Source organism: Thermobia domestica, chromosome 3 (assembly GCF_964235325.1).
Source record: "Thermobia domestica chromosome 3, izTheDome1.hap1.1, whole genome shotgun sequence".
Lineage (NCBI taxonomy): Eukaryota > Metazoa > Arthropoda > Insecta > Zygentoma > Lepismatidae > Thermobia > Thermobia domestica.
The window spans coordinates 44808520-44828572 of NC_137456.1; the positions used below are offsets into that span (position 1 = coordinate 44808520).

Sequence of the window (20053 nt, forward strand, 5' to 3'; positions counted from 1 at the left end):
ATGATCTGCAGTGTCTCCGCCCAACTGTGAAACATGGCGGCGGCTCGGTGATGCTGTGGGCCGCCATATCATGGTTTTCATTGGGTCCTATGGTTACACTTAGCGGACGAATCACTGCCAACGATTATGTCGCAATTTTAGGAGACCACTTGCTACTTGCATACTATGGTCAGGATGTTGTTCCCGGACAATGACGCCATCTTCCAGGATGATAATGCACCCATTCACACAGCTGGCGTTGTTGCAGCGTGGTTTGAGGAACATCGGGATGAAGTTCAACACCTCCCCTGGCCCGCCCAATCCCCAGATCTCAACGTAATTGAACATCTGTGGTCCGTCTTGGAAACACGACTCCGGCGACGATTTCCACTTCCATCCTCTCTCACAGAACTGGCCGATGCCCTGCACGAGGAATGGTGTAAAATTCCACTTGCTACCATTCACGACCTCTATGCCTCCATCCCACGTCGCATCAAGGCTGTTCTGAAGGCGAAAGGTGGCCCGACACCATATTAATCTGGTAAGTTGCAATTTCGTTCAGGTGTTTCCATTTTTCTGATCACCATCTGTATATCTGGAACCATAAGTCATAGAGAGTTCATATTGGTGTTGATCAATACCTAAGAGGATGGTAAACATTTTGGTGCCAAATAGTAACCGATGACCACTGGCCAATTGGCCAAAAAAAGTTCGGATTTCGGGAGATTTAAGGAGTCATACCTTGGGAACCGTAAGTCATAGAGAGATTATATTTTGGGAATTTTTCAATTTTGAGCATATGTGTTCGTAAAACGTTTTAACAGAACTCTTAAACAAAACAATATGGAAAAAATTAGTATTCAAGGAAATTATAAATGTATAGATATATTAAAGAATTGTTTAATGAGTATAATATTAAAGTACATAGAACAATTGGTATAAAGCCTATAGAAGTTAATAAGAGAAAATAATTCTTTTTAAATTCGTTCTGGCAATGCACTTGCAGTATTGTCAACTGATTAAATTTAGTGTTATTTAGGTAGTTTGTAATCGAGAATTGCCAAATATATGGTAATCTACTGAGATTGTATTTCAAAAGTGGATCAACAGCTTCGCGTACAATTCAGTTTAACTTCATAGTTTGCATTCAGAAACAAACAAGCATTGAATTACATCTTGAAGCACTTCTGCTATGCGCAATAATTAATGATAAAATTATAAAAAGCAGGTATCTATAACTTATAGATACTGCGCAGGATCAAATATCGCGTCTTATTTCTTACTTGTTGATAGTATCTCCACGACCACCCTCTATCCTGATCATAAAAGTAAACATTGATTTGTAGGGAGCATTTCTGATGGATTCCAACAATGGTAACCACGGTACTGTTGATCCAGTGCTTTCAGATCGGAAGAAAGCAGGAGCCTGGTGCAGAATTAACGTAGCAGAAAGTACTGGCAGATCTAATAAACTGTGAAATACCTAGAAAAATAAAAAGAACAATATCTTATTAAGATTACACAACTAACTAGGATCCAATCTTTTAAAGTCAATGCAGTGCATCTACTTATAGTCTATTATGATAAAGCTTTAAGCCACGCTATATATATATATATATATATATATATATATATATATATATATATATATATATATATATATCTTTACAAAAGTTAGGTAAAACCGTCGTTTGATATTGAAAGGGATTCTACAGTCTACATACGGATCGTGAAACATTCCTAAAATTTTCGCTTGAAGTTAAAAATTAGTACAACATGACAATTACTTTTATGCTCGAAAATTTCAGATTTGTCAACAATTCCATTTTTAACAACAAGCAGTACAAATGCTTTAAAAACCAATCACATTTTCGCCAAAATCTTAAGACTAGAAACATCCACCTTAAACCCTGCATCACGTGATAGCTATCTGAGCAGTTGAGGCCCATGGAATAACTTAAAAATCGCACAAAACTGACTGTACCTGACAAGAAATATTAATGATCTGAAAACTAAAGTTCAACAAAAACATTTCAACCACTATTTGTTCATTGTGATGCAGCTTTTGTGTATTATTATTATTATTTACAACAAGACTTAAATACAGTAAACATGTGGTGTAGAAACAATTTTTTTTAAAAATGAATGGCAAAAAACAAAATTAATAACATACACCAATAAAACTCAATATTATGTCAGTACACATCTAGGTATTACATTTGACGGTCAGTTAAAGTTTTTTTACCACATAAATTGTATTGTACAAGGTGCTAGAAGGATAGTAGGTTTTATTTTTAAACAATGAACTGTATTTGAAAGAGATAAAACGTATGCATATTTATATAAATTACTTGTAATACCAAAACTAGAATTTAATTCGGTAATATGGAACAGCGTTTTTAAAACTTTGACAAACAAGATAGAATCTGTGCAAAAATGTTTTATTTGACTGCTATATTTAAGCTGAAAATGAGCAACTATTCACATAGCTATGAATATTGGAATAATTATTGAGGTTTGGAAAGTCATACGAATAGAAGAAACGTTTTTGACAAAAGCATGCATGCAAAAAAATACTAGATAATGTATATATTAGTGAATATTGTTTACGAAAAATGGGTTTTAAAGTATCAACTCATAGCATAAGAAAATAGCACAATCTTAGTTCCTCTGACTTGGAAAAAAATGAAATTTTAAAAAGATTGACAGATTTTATAAGTACATAAATTTAGACTTACTGTATTAAGAAACTGAAAATTTTATGCGGTCTGACTGACAGTTTTTAAGCAATAACATTTAGAAACATTCAGCTAAAATGTAATTTTAAGACTGCTGTTCGTAGGTTTACGTTATTTTAGATAAATAGAGAGCTTGACAATTTTTACAACGTTGACAATGAATTATTTCTGCTTAATTGAGTTTTATCTGCATTGTGTTTTATATTAGTGCTCCTCTTTTTACTGTTTTATTTATTATTATTACTATTATGGGTAGTATTATTATTGCATCGTAATGTGGTGTTCTGATACAATGCGCTGTACGTATTTTTTTCAACAAGCTTTTCGCGGCACTGAAATAAAGATGATTATTATTATTATTATTATTAATAATAATAATAATAATAATAACAACAACAACAACAACAACAATGCATTATCATGATGGATGATGATCGAAGCCGTCAAACCAATATACGAAGAATGAAAAAAGATGTGAGCTTATACATTCTAGGTAAATCCTGTTATACTTAGCACTTACCTCTAATGCTGTTTGCTTTGTAACCATTGCTGGAATGATATCTAGAAATTCTTCAACTAATACAGACGGATGATTTGCTATCAATTTCAGTAAATTTGGAAAATATCTTCCAATGGCTGAATGATAGGCTGAGAGCCGATCAATATTATCAACAATGAATGTGGTGACTTCAAATGCAGCCATTTGCGATGAATAACTACGGTACATGATGTCACCAAAGAACTCTTCACAAAAGTGCTGCGACGAATAACCAGTTGACTCTCCTATAGTTCATGAAAAAGAAATGTAATATCAAGTTTATAAGCAGGAATTTAAACCAAGACTTTCTTAAGAAGATACGAGATGTTAAGATGTGACCCTTTATCATTATATCATTAAAAACCTACGAGCTCATATAGTAAATATGTATTGACAGAAACGATAGAATGTCGCATTTAGAGTGTAATTTACAATGGAATGGTCGTAGTCAGTTTCTCTCTCCGGGTCATTTCATATATAAGCGGTAAACAGTTCGTAGTGGTCATTGCAAGTATTACGGTCGTCACTGTTCGGAGTATGTGTGTTACGGTTAGGAGTGTTTGTTACCGTTAGGAGTATTGTGTCACTGTTAGGAGTGCTTGTCACCGTTAGGAGTATGTGTGTCACTATTAGGATTGTTGTGTCACTGTTAGGAGTTGCGTGTTACCGTTAGAAGTATGTGTGTCACTGTTAGGAGTGTATATCACGGTTAGGAGTAGGTATGTCACCGTTAGAAGTATGTGCGCCACTGATAGGAGTGTTTACCGTTAGGAGTATTGTGTCACTGTTAGGAGTGCTTGTCACCGTTAGGAGTATGTGTGTCACTATTAGGATTGTTGTGTCACTGTTAGGAGCTGCATGTCACCGATAGGAGTATGTGTGTGTCACTGTTAGGAGTGTTTTCATCGTTAGGAGTATTCTATTACTGTTGGAAGTGATGTCACCGTTAGGAATGTTTGATACCGTTAGGAGTATTGTTTCACTGTTAGGAGTGGGTATGTCACCGTTAGGAGTATGTACGCCACTGATAGGAGTGTTTGTCACCGTTAGGAGTATGTGCGCCACTGATAGGAGTGTTTGTCACCGTTAGGAGTATGTGCGCCACTGATAGGAGTGTTTACCGTTAGGAGTATTGTGTCACTGTTACGAGTGCTTGTCACCGTTAGGAGTATGTGTGACACTATTAGGATTGTTGCGTCACTCTTAGGAGTTGCATGTCACCGATAGGAGTATGTGTGTGTGTCACTTTAGGAGTGTTTTTCATCGTTAGGAGTATTCTGTTACTGTGAGGAGTGATGTCACCGTTAGCAGTGTTTGACACCGTTAGGAGTATTGTTTCACTGTTAGGAGTATGTGTGTCACTGTTAGGAGTGTTTGCCACTATTAGCATTATTGTGTCACTCTTAGGAGTATGTGCGCCACTGATAGGAGCGTTTGTCACCGTTACGAGTATGAATGTCACCGTTAGAGTATGTGTGTCACTGTTAGCAATGTCTGTCACCGTTAGAGTACGTTTGTTTTTTCTTGGCACGCTTCCCATCTAAAGGATGGATTTGTCTGCAACGCGTTGTTGCCACGCCACGGTTAAATTGAGAGTTAAAATAACTAGGAAACACAGCAAAACGCCACACTACTCAGAAACCACTGCAACACACTTGTTCGCGTGTGGAAACTAAGCACTTCAGATACCCGCCAAATAACGCGCCAAATAACCAGATACCCGCCAGCTCATTTGATGAATTGGCTGACAACTAACATCATGTACATGATAAAGCCAATAAAACGTCTATTGGATTGAAACATTCAAGTGAGTGCTAGCAGAAAATACTTTAAAAGCCAACCAAGTTCACTAGCAAGAAGTGCGCAAAGATAAAACAAAAGTACTATAAGAGTATGAATGTCACTGTTAGGAGTATGTGTGTCACTGATAGGAGTGTTTGTCACTGTCACCGTTAGGAATATAAGTATTACTGTTAGGAGTATGTATGTCATCGTTAGGAAAAGACCAAAAACAATACATACAATCTGCTACTTAAAACTGAATTAAATCAATAACAATTTGTGCCATTAAAATAAAAATATCAATTAATATTGGCAACGAAAGCCAAATTTTTAGCGCGATAATATTTTGTTTTTATTGATTTTCTCGAAAATTACGCATAAGAATTGGGCAGTGTTATGCAACAACTAGTCACCCCACAAACTTTTAAAAAATGAGTTAACCGTGCTGGAGGGTTCGAACATATGTAAGGAACATACTAAACAATCCTGTTAACGCGTTTGCGATCGGTCTGCCATCTATGAAGAAACGAACGAACGTACTTTACTTTACTTTACTTTACTTTACTTTACTTTAATTTACTTTACTTTAATTTACTTTACTTTAATTTACTTTAATTTACTTTACTTTAATTTACTTTACTTTACTTTAATTTACTTTACTGTACTTTACTTTACTTTAATTTACTTTACTTTAATTTACTTTACTTTAATTTACTTTACTTTACTTTAATTTACTTTATTTTAATTTACTTTACTTTACTTTACTTTAATTTACTTTACTTTAATTTACTTTACTTTAATTTACTTTACTTTAATTTACTATACTTTAATTTACTTTAATTTACTTTACTTTAATTTACTTTACTTTACTTTACTTTACTTTACTTTACTTTAATTTACTTTACTTTAATTTACTTTACTTTAATTTACTTTACTTTAATTTACTTTACTTTACTTTAATTTACTTTAATTTACTTTACTTTACTTTAATTTACTTTATTTTACTTTACTTTACTTTACTTTACTTTACTTTACTTTATTTATTTATTTACTTACTTACACACACACACAAAAGTTCGACTTTCTCGAAAAGAGCACTGAGATCATTTATAAAGACATTAGAAACTCGAACTGAATCAATCTTTCAATCACTGAATTACTCACCAAAATATACAAAGAACTTGAGTACTCGAACGAATATTGAAACATCATGATAGTCTGACTTAAACCTTTGCATAATGTAGCTCTGAATCCGCTTCACAATTTGTAAGCACTGTGCTCCCTGTGCTTTTGATAGCTGAACAATCTTGTTCAAAAGGTCAATCACTTCGCACAGAACCTGAAACGTTGGAAATATGAATTTTACTGACGTAAATACACGTAAGGAACACAAGAGAGGTTTTAAAAGAAATTTATTTACGATATTGAGTACACAAGTATTTTATTTATTTGCAGTTGTGATTCTTGAAAATACTTTGTGTTTCCTAACTTTGGGCTCTACTTTACAGCCATGTTTACGGAGGATAGAAACAGGTGAAAAACCTATAAAAATCTCAGGAAAAAGAAAGAAAGAAAAAAAAAAAAAGAACGGACTTGCCGAGGTAAAGTAGTGCGAAGAGCATCTTGTTTTAGTTGTTATAACTATAACTCCGGAAAGTTCGTTCCTTTTTATTTTTCTCGAGGTTTTCTATCGTTTTTATTGTTTGCTTATTCTTCATGAACAAGACAGGACGGGAGAGCCGAAAACTATGAAGTACAAAGTAGTTTTAGAAAGCATGATCACAAGTAAAATAACAGTTAAATCTCCTGGGAGTATTAGTATATTGTCTGACATAAGTATTAATTTTGTTTTACAACGAACAGAAAATACATTTATCATTTTTCAATCCCGTGCTGGACATAGAGTTACTTGCTCACTCCAACTATATTACAATTTGGGGCCGCGGTGACTCAGTGGTAGAGTGTTTACCTCTGGTGCATGGGGTCCTTGGTTCGATCCAGCTCGCGCCAAGTGAGCTTTGTGGTGGACAAACACCATGTGCGTGGGTTTTCCCGGGGTTCTCCCGTTTCCTCCCACTTCTTTACTCCACCATTTCATTCATTTCTCATCATCACCGGCATAAAAGTGGGACGTAAAAGTTAAAAGATTTTTATTTCATATATTATGTTTTTTTTTAAAAAAAGTGACTAAAACAGAAGTACGATTTCTTTTTTAATGTGTAAGGAGCCACATTGAGGAATTTTATCTGTTATGTCACTTCTTATTTTCACTCCTGTAGAATCGTACTGCTTTCTCGCTTTCAGCTTCCAAGATTTATTATGAATAAGTATATTTCCTGATAAATGCTATAGGATACGTAACTCAAATATCAACAAGTCTTACCTCGTATCATGAAGTTTTGTAATTCATCCATACGCTTTCAGTGTTATAGGAAAAATAAAGATTAAAAAATTAGTGATAACACTTATTAGTGAACCGTGCAACACATTCTTCCACGAAGCAATCTTATTATTTTCAGAAGTGAGGTTATTCGCGTTTTTCTCAGAAGGGTTCCACTGGAACGGCAGAACCTTTACTGTACTCCCGGTTTAGCAACTTTTCGATGTTACCGAAAAAAAAAAAGTCAGAGAACAGTGAGATCATATGAGGAGCTATAAAAATTTAAGAAAGGAGGAAAGACTGTTTACGTATAGACAAAAATAATTCTTGTATTAACTACAAATACAATATGTTTCTAATAATCTACTACATAGTCTGTATCTTGTAAGCAGAGAAAAACAATTTTATATTTCAAAATTACTTCCGATTCGCAGTGAAATTTTGTAAGCACAGTAACATACTAACAAAGCTATGGATAAATCTTTAGCTAGCTGCCAGAAGAAACAAGGAAATCTATATTAAGTATTAGAACGATCAGTCCTCTTACCTGAAGCATCCAGTGAAGTACATTTTTGGTGGACCGTTTCGGAGTATTGTTCATTCCTTGTAGTAATGCAAATGGTGAAGTCTTGTTGCTAAACAAATGACATGATGAAAAAATTTTTCATCTAGCTAATCGTGAACACTATTTGTAGTAAACCAATCTTTTAAAATTATTTGTATGCTCTTCCCAACCTTCAAGAATGGAAAGTGTTTCATTCAACGAATTCATTTGTGTAAATTTTTAGACATTATCTATATCTACAATCTATTACGAATTTTGGTGCGCAGCAATTAACAACCAAGAAACATACAAATTATCTTATGCTAATAATTAATAACAGATGCTATAGGGTATATTTTATATATAACAAAAATCTGAACTACTTTGCACCCAACCCTCCTCGCCTTTTTATGCGATTGTTATCCTCAATAGTTTGAGTCTCTGGAAGGTCATGAACTCAAGCAAGCTTGCTGCTGACCGGACAAAATTAAGTTAACACCTTGAAATGTTCTGTTGCCCTATACTAGAAAAAGGACTCAAAGAAGTCCTAAAACTTGTACATTTACCACATATAAGTTGGTATTATGTCAGTTCACGTTCTAAGAAAATTGAGGTAGTTGTTACAATATCATTAATTTTGTTGTGGTAGCCTGATCACCTTTCACTAAAAATTTACTCTGAATGTTTCTATCTAACTTGTATAACAGTTTTCTAGTTATTAGAATATAATTTATTTTTCGTGGAACTCAAAACTGTTATTGAGGGCCGCGGTGGCTCAGTGGTAGAGCATTCAACTCTAGTGCCTGGGGTCCTTGGTTTGATCCCAACTCGCCCCAAGTGAACTTTGTGATGGTCAAACATCGTGTGCGTCGGTTTTCTCGAAGTTTTCCCGTTTTCTCATTCCACCATTTCATTTTTTTCTTATCATCACCGTCTCCTTTAGCCTACATGGCGTAAATGTGGGACGTAAAACTGAAATATTTCATTTCATTTTTTCAAAACTACTACTGTGAATCTACTGTGTTTAAGTACACATGAGAAGTATATGTCTGTATGTTATTTACCATAAAATTTGACGGGCGAAATGAGCATAGAAACAATTTTTAAAGATGGATTTCCTACAAATAACAAGGTTACTTAGATGAAACATTTCTTCACCATGTCATCTATTTAACAGTGTGACTTCATCATTTGTACTGATGAAGGAGTAAGCAGTATACTCTGAAATCGCTGCGAAAATATGCTTCACTGTATACTTCAGGTAGGAAGACTAATAATTTTCTTGCCTATTAAATCTTTAGTTAATTTATCACTCCTACCAAGGTATATGCATATTTATAACTTAAAAATATTTTCTCACTTGAAGGGTAAGGGGAAAAAAGGAATGTCACAATTCGAGAAAACGACGTTTTAATATTGAAAAACGTGTACAAGGTGGATAGGGTTAGTCAAATCTTTTGCCCCTTTCCTTGGACATTCCTATATCTATGCATGCATGACATATACAGTCAAATAGTACCAAGAGTCGTCAACAGATAGGGCAAAGCACACACATGGACATTCCTTGTTTTTTTCCCTTACCCTTTATTTGTTAACCAAAAGCTCGTAAATAAATCATTGTTTATTTATTTTATTTATTCCTCAAGTAGTTAAAAAGAGCGAACTAAAGTTTAAAGCTAGATTAACCTAAAAATGTTATTTCATTACTAAATGTTACATACCACCTTCTGAAGTTCGGCATCCTGCCTATCCTGAGCAGTCCTGAAACACTGGTCTACAACACGAACACAATACTCTCTCAACGAATCGAAGCATACATCAAATTCTGGCTCTAGCTGATTGGTTCTATTTTGCTCAAGAGTATCCAACATATTAAGCCACTTTCTCATGACAGAAAAAGTATACGTACTCACGAGTTGTTCGTTACTATATTTGTTCACTGGAATATTATAAAATAATAACTTGACAATACTGGATATTAATGTTTCAGAAAATTAACACCTACCATTTTTTTTAAAAAATGTCTTCTAGAATGTTTTGACTTATTAAGCCTTTAAGATAGTCTTCAAAATATTAAAATATACGTCTTTACTACAATCCTATCTACGAATAAGAACATAAAGCTTCTGGTAGAGAGGTGAGTTAACTATTTCTTTATTTTAAATATAACTTGTTACAATCTTTCAACATAAACTACAAAATCTAATATTATGCTTTCCTCTCCTTTTCACTTCTGACTCGTGGCATATACATACAACACACTTCTAACCATAACAGTTAAAATAACTCAAACTCTTGTAGAACTGTAAATAATTTTACATAAGAAAAAGTGACTTAAACACTTTCTCACTTAAGTGAAACCTTGTACAATCTGCAGGGCTTGGGAGAGGATACAACCTGTTCACAACATGTTTATTTATATTAACTCACGAGAAACATGATTTATGTTTTCTAAATGATAGAGAGGAAAAATAAGAATGTCTACTGTTTCAAATATGCTTTGCTATTCTAATATACACCTTTACACTGTCTATTATATTCAAAGATAGGCACGGTAGCTTAATGATACAGCGCTCACCTCCGCTGCTAGAGGTTCCTGGTTTTATGCTACATAAAATGAGTTTGTAATGGACAAAGTCGTGTCCGCGGGTGTTCTCGCAGTCCTCCCGTTTCCTTTCATATTCTCATTACACAAATTCTCTTATTATCATTTACTTTACTTTATAACATTTATATATAATATTTGCTCTTTTAAATATAAAATTAATTTATTCATTTTGCTACCTAAGCTCAAAACAGTGAAAAAATCGCCAGCTGGAGTTCCGTCCACTTCCGTTCCTTTGCTTCCACTTCGTTGTATTTTCTGACCCCGAACATTCGGCTGATTTGCTCTCAATGATGAAGTCAAATAATGAGTTAATTTCAAAATAAGACTTTTCGACGGTTTTCTGGAAACCACTTCGGTAAGAAACGTAACAGCTTTCAAGTGTTCATCTGGAGCCAATTTTGAACTAAGAACATAGCTGAAAAATCATGAATGATTATACAAGTTAATTACTGAATGTATTAAACAAGAAGAAAAGTTTATAAATTGAAGAAAACAGAAAGACTGAATAACTATTAGATAGACTAATATAGAATCCACTCTGGGTCTTTCATTTATAGAATGGATGCTTAACACCACAGCAACCAGTGATCCTTTGAATAGATTGGAATTTTAGAGTCCGTTTTAGATACCACGCCTATATGAGACATGGACCTACAGTTTGACGTGGGATCCGAACCACATAATCCCCCGCTGGGAATCGAACTCGGGTCTCCTGTGCCGAAGGCGAGTACGCTAACCAAACTAATGATACGTTCAGTCCTCTACGAATATCATCGAGCAGGCGTAAGTAAATGGTTGCTGTTCTTGCTTCATAAATGAAAGTGTCATGTTCAAAACTTTCGATTGATCATTATCGGAATATGTTTTCTCCTGAATCCTAGGATGAAGCCTTTAAATACAATAACCATGGCGAAGTTCCATTTATCTCCCAATCTTATGTAGACATTCGTCGTAGAAATCAAAAATAGAAATTTTGCGCTATTTTGCATGTAGTTTAATTCGCATTGAGTCTTATTATATGTGTTATACATTATAAACAGAATTTTATTTGTTTACAAAATCAATTTTTAGCTTATTGTTCACGTCCAATTAAGTTATATACTTATTTTTATATTTTACGGTACTTATATTCTTATCCGCCGTTTCCCAGCTTCGGTTATGATAGAATATATGTATGGATGAATCGGTTCTCGTTGCGACATAGCTGGGAAAACGAGAGAGAAAGAGAAAAAGACAGGTACAGAGAGAGACAACAAAAAATGAGTAGCATATCTGTGTTTGCAGGAAATTACGATCACAACGAAGAACCACGATTCCAGTGGCAGGTGTCTTGGGTGTGTAACGAGGGACAGTGTCCGAGCTGATGATGGCCTACAAAACTCACTGGAAAACCACATCGACGAAGAGCAGGGATCGGAAGAAAATCTTCAGTGACAGGTTCCGTTTCTCACTCCCATAGTGACATGGACATAAGAGTCGTGTTGCATGGCAGAACCGCTGATAAGAGAGCATTACGCTTTAGCACGACACCAATAATGCTGCAAATGTGCAATATAAACTGCTGATGGCTGCAAACCTGTGAAATGGTCAGATACGTCATAATTCACCTTATTGCAAACCATGGCCGTGTTTATCTGTGACGAACACCCAAAGAAACGTATGGACTGCAGTGTCTGTGGTCAATTGTGAGACATAGCAGCAGCTCTACGATGCTATAGGCCGCCATATTCTTGTGTTTGTGCTGACACTTACCAGTCGCGTCACTGTCCGTGACTACGTTGCCATTGTAGGGAACTATATGCATCTTGTGGTCCAGATGTAGTCTCCGGGCAATGAATCCATCCCCCAGAATGATAATACACCCACTCACATAACCGGCTGCGATGTAGTTTGAGGAACTTCAGGATGAATACCTCCCCTGATCTACCCAATACGCGGACACAATTGAACATTTGTAGTCCGTTTTGGGGACAGAATCCGGTGCAGATTTCCGCCTCTATCCTCTTTCACGAAACTAAGTGATCCACTGCAAGAGAAACGGTGTAATATTCCACTTGCTACCATTCAGTTCCTTTATGACTCCATTTCACGCCGTGTCAGAGTGTTCTGAGGGCGAAAGGTGGTCCAACGCCATATTAATTGGGTCGGTTGCATTTTTTTTAAAAAATGTTTCCAATAAACTGATAAGCCTCTGTATATTTAACCTAATTATAGTCTAGAAGGTATAACGTCGTTGACTTCCCGCGCTTGGACCTGCTCGTCACTAGGGGTATGGTAAGAAGGTAGCCAATCAGCACCCACCGTCTACTGCACTCAGCGATCCACGAGTAACCAAGCTGGGCACTCCCCATAAACGTCACTAAAACGTTTCGCGGGAAGCCAACGACGTTATACTTTCCGTATAATAATCATAATAAACTAAACAATAGTTATAATAACTATGGAATAATTCCTGCAAGTACAAAGCCCAAATTAAGTACGTAATAATACGAGGGAGGATCAGAAACTAAGGTTACAAAGCCGATATTACTGAAGTTTCGCCTGTTATAGAGGAATGAGGCGTGTGAGGTAATTTTAATACATGAAGTTGGCAACTCTGCAAAGTTTCAGCCACCAGCTACGTACGGCGCTAGTTGTACGTAAACACAAATGGCGACTTGTTTGGAAAACTGGTCTCCGGAAGAAGTCCGTTCAGTTATTCGATGTCTGTGGGCTAAACATGTAACCGTGACTGAAATTCACTGGCAGTTGTGACTGAACACGCAAGGACAGGATTTTTACCAACAAGGAGTCTTCAAACTCATCCCACGATGCTACAAGTGCCTCAGCCGATATTGAGACTATTCGAAAGATAACCTAATGCATGTAATATCTGTTGGCTGTATTTGTTGTATGAAATTATATACACGTTTCACTGCAGGCTGTAACCTTACATTCTGATCACCCCTCGTATTTGCTCTCTTTTATACGGTGCTATTATTTTATCATAAGTGTAAAATGCATAACAATGTCTATTACAACATTTTGTTGTTTAATAACAATAAATAACTATTATATACTTTGTTATACTAATGACTGTCTCTATGTTAACAATACTCTTTATAATTAAAAAGTGAAATTTTAGAACTGTAGCACCCAAATGTTGACGGAAATTGACGCAAAGTTTTGATAATCCTTTGTAATCTTCTTCATCATACAGTTTTAAATTCGAAATTTGTATTATCTTTTTACCGTCAAGATTTGGGTACTTGAGTATTATTATTTCAATTTTTAATTATTAATATGCATCCTATTATAAAGTTAAACAATACTTTTTATACTTGCCTAGATATATTTGATATGCAGTCTTCATTAATATTGGACGCAAATCCACATATAAGTATAGTATTAAGGAGCTCAATCACTAGTTTTTGGTCCACTCCAGAAGAAACAGTCTGTATAACATTCCCCTCCAGAAAGGGACATATCTCTTCCAAGACTTGTGTTATAACAAGTTTAACTTTCTTTGAAGTGTTTTTCGCTGAATACGTTACAAGAAGCGTATCGTATGATTTCTGAAGAGGTGGTGGAATCAACTGATGGTGTAAATAAAACATGAATATTTCCCTCAATTCGTCTCCTTTAAGGCCCTTTAGGTTTACCTGATTCCATAAATCTTGTAGATGTTGACTTGGCAAACTCCTGCAAATACAAAGGTCAATATTTCTACGTAGTCATGAGTTGCCCTCGGTGTCCATAAGCCTATCAGTCATAATCATAACACTTATATTAAATAAATGATTAAAACTCCTCTATCTTAATTTTATTATACATTCTCTTACACTGTAACTTTATTTTTTTTAATTCTAGAATATATAGTTATGCTTTATCAAATACTTCTTAGTGGTTTTTGTCTTTCATTATCCGAATGACACAAGTCACAAGAAACCATTTTAGTGTTTTTTGGGTAAAGTTTCACTTGCAAAAGTTTATATTACGAAAATAGTAAGCTTCGTACAAGGTATCTCCTTGGTTTTTGACAACAAGTTTAAAACTAAGTCAGTGATTATAAGGATTCTGCATTTTCTTTAGCCTCCTTTAAATTTGTTTCACTCACTACAAGCAATAGAACTTCAACAACAAAAATGTAAACTTTGCGGAAAAAAATATACCTCTCTTCAAAGGAAAAGTAATGTTGAGGAACTCGTTTATGTAATCAGTACATCTGTACATAAGAGTGACTGTCATGTAAGCCTGTAACAGAATCACTGCAGAATACACTATAAACACTTTAATACCACCTTATATGCACTTGTGTACGATATCTTTAGGATCAGTGGTTTCAAATAATGCCGGTTCCCTGTGTCTCCGACAAACACTCTGTGGTATTTACCTCACTTCGTTCTTCAAGACCCCTACATTACTCACTGTATTGTGAAACAAATTTCTCCGCTCAAGCACGCATAGTAAAATGGATTGGTTGATTTGAAATTTAGCGTCCCGTTCAGCACAGAGGCTATATGAGATGTGGACCTTCAGCTTAACGTGGGATTCGATATACATAAGCTCCCACTGGGAATCGAGCCCAGCTTTTTCGCGCCAAAGAAGCCTACACTAAACATATACCTATGAGGGAGTTCTTTAGCAAAATGAAAGTCCACTAACAGAATGAGGCTATTTAAGGCTCAGTAAAAGACACGATTTGCGAAAAAAAAAAGAAAGAAAAATACTATATTTGTTGTCATAATACGTATCACTATTTCTAATCTGCACGTTTGTTCTTTTGCTTCGTGTTGTAAGGAAGGTCGCGGACGTTAAAATTAAGCACGCAATACTACCCAAGCTTATCGAATCCTATAGTTACTAAATTGTGCTCTTGGGTACATAATTCACAACTCAAAATCTTACCTTTGTCTCCCACGCCTGTACTTGAAGATGATTCCACAAAGGATTGAAATATTTTGTAGAATAGTGTTCTAAACACGAACAGGCCATTAACCATGGAGGGGATAGAGGGGCCTCGCCCGACCACACCAGAATGCATTGTCATGTGCTATACAAAATTACAATTTATATATTTGTAAAAGTCGTTTATTTCAAACTAGGGTCAATTACCCGCTTCGCTGAGTTAAAATAAGGGAAAATAGTAATATGTTACCTTAGTCAGTCACTTTTTGCTATTACTAAAACGCTTTCTGATACCGATCATTTTCGTTCATTTTTATATCTTAAAATGATATTATCTTAAAAGACCTAAAACTTATGACTTTTGCATCCAGCTCTGGCGACGGATTAGAGAGACCAAACATAAAATTTCTTAACTTTACTGTAAAAATAAACTCTTATTCAATAGGTTTTGCTGCATTAGACAGATCACCCAATATAACGTATACTTCACTATCAATCATTGAAGATATTGTCATCGAGCGCTATCCACAAGTCGATTCTCTGTATTTAATTGGCGACCTGAACTGTGACCAAACTTGCATAAACAAACCTGAAACGGTATATTTAAACTCAATATTAAATAGATTAAATCTTATTCAAATAATTAATGAGCCTACTAGGATAACTGAAACAAGTGAATCTTTGTTAGATGTTATTGTTACTGATAACAGAGAGAGACTGGCGTTGCATGGTGTTAGTCCCCCTATTGGAAATTCTGACCACTGTGTTATATACATGGTTCTTGATATTAATAAACCGCCTAGCCCGAAACCTGGAATTCTTAGCTGTCGAGATTATGGTAGTTTTGATGAAAATCTTTTCTTTAGCGATGCTCAATACATACAGTGAGAAAACATTGAGTTATTTGAAACAACAGACGGTAAGGTTTCCTTTGTACAGGACGCATTAACACATATATTCGATGTGAATGCTCCTATTTAAAAGATCAAGCTTTCTAAAACTAAACTCCCATATCTCTCAAGTAATACCAAGCTATTAATGAAAATGCGTGATCGAGCACATCTCAAATTCAAGCGTACCAGAACCCAACAAGATTGGGAAGAGTTTAAAAGGCTTAGGAACTTTACAACGTCAGTGGTTCGACAAGAAAAAATTGCTTACTTTTCTTATCGTATTAAAAACTGCACTGCAGTTAAAGACAAATGGAAAGTAATACAAGAGCTGGGTCTTTGTAACAGGAACAATGATGTAGCACCTTCCAATGAAATCAATGATCCAGATATTATTAATGATCATTTCGTCAGTCTTTCTGGTTTGTCTCCTATTAATTCTGAGAGAGTTGACAATCAAACCAAGAAATTTCTATCTAAAAAACATCCACAGTTGCAGACAACATTTCTATTCGACCCAGTAAATGAATCCGATGTGAGAAAGGTGGTACACAGCATAAAATCCAACTCAGCTGGCCTTGATGCAATAAGCACTAAAATGATCAAATTAGCGTTGCCATTCATACTATCACCTCTAACAAAAATAATTAATTATTCACTAGTTAACGGCTGCTTTCCTGCTGCTTGGAAAACAGCAAAAGTGGTGCTGCTACCAAAGAAACCCCGCGTAACTTCCTTAAACGAGCTACGTCCAATTAGTATCTTATCAATAATGTCAAATGTTGTAGAGAAATTAGTAAACCAGCAATTATACGACTATGTAAATCATAATAATATTATCCCTATTATTCAATCCGGTTTTCGTAAGCATCATAGTACTGTCAGTGCGATGCTCGAGATAACAGATGGGATATTAAACGCTGTTGATAACTCTTAAGTTGCAATCATAGTTCTCTTAGACCTAACCAAGGCCTTCGATCTAGTTAATCATAACCTGTTGTTGGCTAAACTAAGGTATTATAAATTCTCTGATACCGTTATAAACTGGATTGAAAGCTACTTACTAGGCAGGAAACAACAAGTATATCTTAGGACAGGTCAAAATCCCTTACCTTCGTCACTCGTTATAAACAAAGGAGTACCTCAAGGATCAATCTTGGGTCCCCTTTTATTTTCTATTTACATTGCTGACCTCATAGATTCCATTAAATACTCTACTGTGCATTGCTACGCGGATGACACAACTTTGCATCATGTCATCACCACAAAATATTGAACAAACTGTAGAACTTGTTAATAGAGATTTGACCTCTATATCTGAATGGTGTATTGATAACGGTCTTGTCATCAACCCCAGTAAGTGTACATTTACGATTATAGGAACCTCACAACAGTTGAGTAAAATCAAGGCAGCGGATCTAAATTAAAAATTATGGATACTTATATTTCTTACTCTACCCATGTGTAAAGCTTAGGACTCACACTGGATAAGGAACTAAACTATAATAATCATATATCTACTCAGTGTAATAAAGCTATTACTTTATTACGCAGACTTTACAAAGCCAAAGACTTTCTATCTCAGTCTATGAAATTATATCTCATATAAGTTCTTGTTTTACCGTTATTAGACTATAGTGACGCTGTATATGGACCATCTCTCCCCGTTTACAATTCTAAAACTATACAGAAAATACAGAACTCGTGCATTAGGTTTGCCTTTAACTTAAAGAAATCGGAACATATCCTACCAGTGCTAAATAGAAACGATATTTTAACAATGTCGAGAAGAAGATACCTACGCTATAGTTGTCTGATATATAAAATCCTTAAAACTCAATCCCCACAATATTTATATTGTAAATTTACAAAGCGGTCACAAATTCATTCTCACGTTACGCGTAACAGTGAGAAATTCAATGCACAAAGACTTAAACTGAAGATAGTGCAAGGAGCATTTTCTAGAGCAGGTCCGAGAGATGGAATGCCCAGTTTGATCAAAATTTCAGTTTGGATTTTTTTTTTGATAGGGCTATTACAGACAAAATTAAGATCTCCATGGGGACTCATTGCCAGCTCCACTTGTAGGTCGATGTCCTGTGTCGGTAGTTTGTGGTTCGCAACCTATTTCACGATGGGATGCGGATGATGAACTGCAGGTCTGGATACCGGACTGTGAGTTGAGATGGAAGAGGCTCTGGAATCTCCTCATATTTGGGCAAATTTGAGTTCTATTTTCCGTAGATGATTGCCTTGGTAAATGTGTCAGTGACTGTTGATGGCAAGCCCACACGGGCCCAGTAGGTTCGTTACCACCAGTCAGTGATACATTTGCATAGCCCGTAATCTTAAGGAAAGTGAACATCATTCAAACACAAACATAGTAAACAGTATACAAAAGTTATTTATATTTTATTATTATTATTATTATTATTTTTTTAAAGTAAAATGGGGCTGTTATAGAATGTGATAGAATAAGAACAGGAGGGAAATTAGCTTTTTATTTATGAAAATTGGTGATAGTGAAGACAGATTTATTTTGCTATAGTAGACGTTACAGCAAAATATTTCTCCACTGTGGAGGGAGTATATTGAGAAAATGGCGAATAACTACGCGTACTGTAATTAATAGTACTGTATTTAGTTTTGTGCAGTTAAATACCAACAAGGAGGAAAATCAACTAAAATGTGCGAAAGACACGGATAACAAAAGTAAGAACGCGATGTCGAAAGTGTAGGAAAGATGTTAAGATAAGGAAAAATAAAAGAAGTTACGTTTTCAAATGCAATGCAGGTGTCAACAGTGTGAAATGTTATTGGGAAAAAGCGGCAACGAAGGGAAGAGTTCTCGAGCGTGCTCAATTGTCAGTGGAGTGCTATGTGAATATAGTGTACAAAATTATCATGGAAGTGTCGCAAAGCTATGTCACATGCAATGCATATATTTGCATGTTTATAAAGTGTTTCTCCACTATCCTCTTATGCGTATACCCACCGTCTCTGACGCGTCTACTCCCTACGAACGCACAACTGCGCGGGCCCCTCTGCTACGCTCCTGTCTTAACTCGGTTAAATAGTATTTGTGTTATTTAGTGACCACCTAATACATGTTGGTTGGTGTTTTATGCTCAGTCCTCCTGAAGTCAATCTGTGCTCAGTAATACAACATCTACCTTAAGAAACATTTTCTAATGCAGTAAAAGCGCATTTCGTGCTAAGAGAAGATAATATTTCGTAAATGTGTGTGCCTCCCAAAAATATGATAATACAGTGAACGAAACGTAATCTAATCAGCCAGAACTGATAATGCTTTCGGTAGGCTATTTATAATTTCTGATTAGTTGCTTCTGTTCATTAGCAGAAGATGCTTAGCTAAATAAATGCCTAAACCACATCTAAGTTTTATTCCTAAGAGAAGTTGTACACTATTATGATTTCTAGCAGATTAATAATATAGTGTCCAATTTACATAACAGGAATGTAACTTATATCTCTCCGTGAAATCGTATCCTTATGCTTCCTACACTCTTGTTTTATTGGCGCATGCCGATACCCCAGTTGGAACAGGGATAGTTCAGAGGCGCCACCAGAATTAATCGTTTAAAAACTTACAAATCATTAACTTAACACGTACCGGTACCTAGTTTCATTGTGCAACTTCTCTTAGGAATAAAATTTGGATGTGGTTTAGGCACTTAGACTAATGT

General features: G+C 35.4%; 1 protein-coding gene across 3 annotated transcripts in view; it reads right to left on the minus strand.

The window, feature by feature from the left end:
* The window catches only part of LOC145680348 (AP-5 complex subunit zeta-1-like), a 52290-nt gene that overhangs the window by 31540 nt on the left and 697 nt on the right, over positions 1–20053 (minus strand). For all 3 annotated transcript variants that reach the window (XM_081750741.1, XM_081750740.1, XM_081750742.1), the window contains exons 2-7: positions 13894–14250; positions 10746–10984; positions 9683–9900; positions 6202–6376; positions 3238–3500; positions 1263–1462 (exon numbers count right to left, since the gene is read on the minus strand). In XM_081750741.1, the coding sequence (XP_081606867.1) occupies positions 1263–1462; positions 3238–3500; positions 6202–6376; positions 9683–9900; positions 10746–10984; positions 13894–14250 (1452 nt within the window). The remainder of the gene's footprint in view (positions 1–1262; positions 1463–3237; positions 3501–6201; positions 6377–9682; positions 9901–10745; positions 10985–13893; positions 14251–20053) is intronic.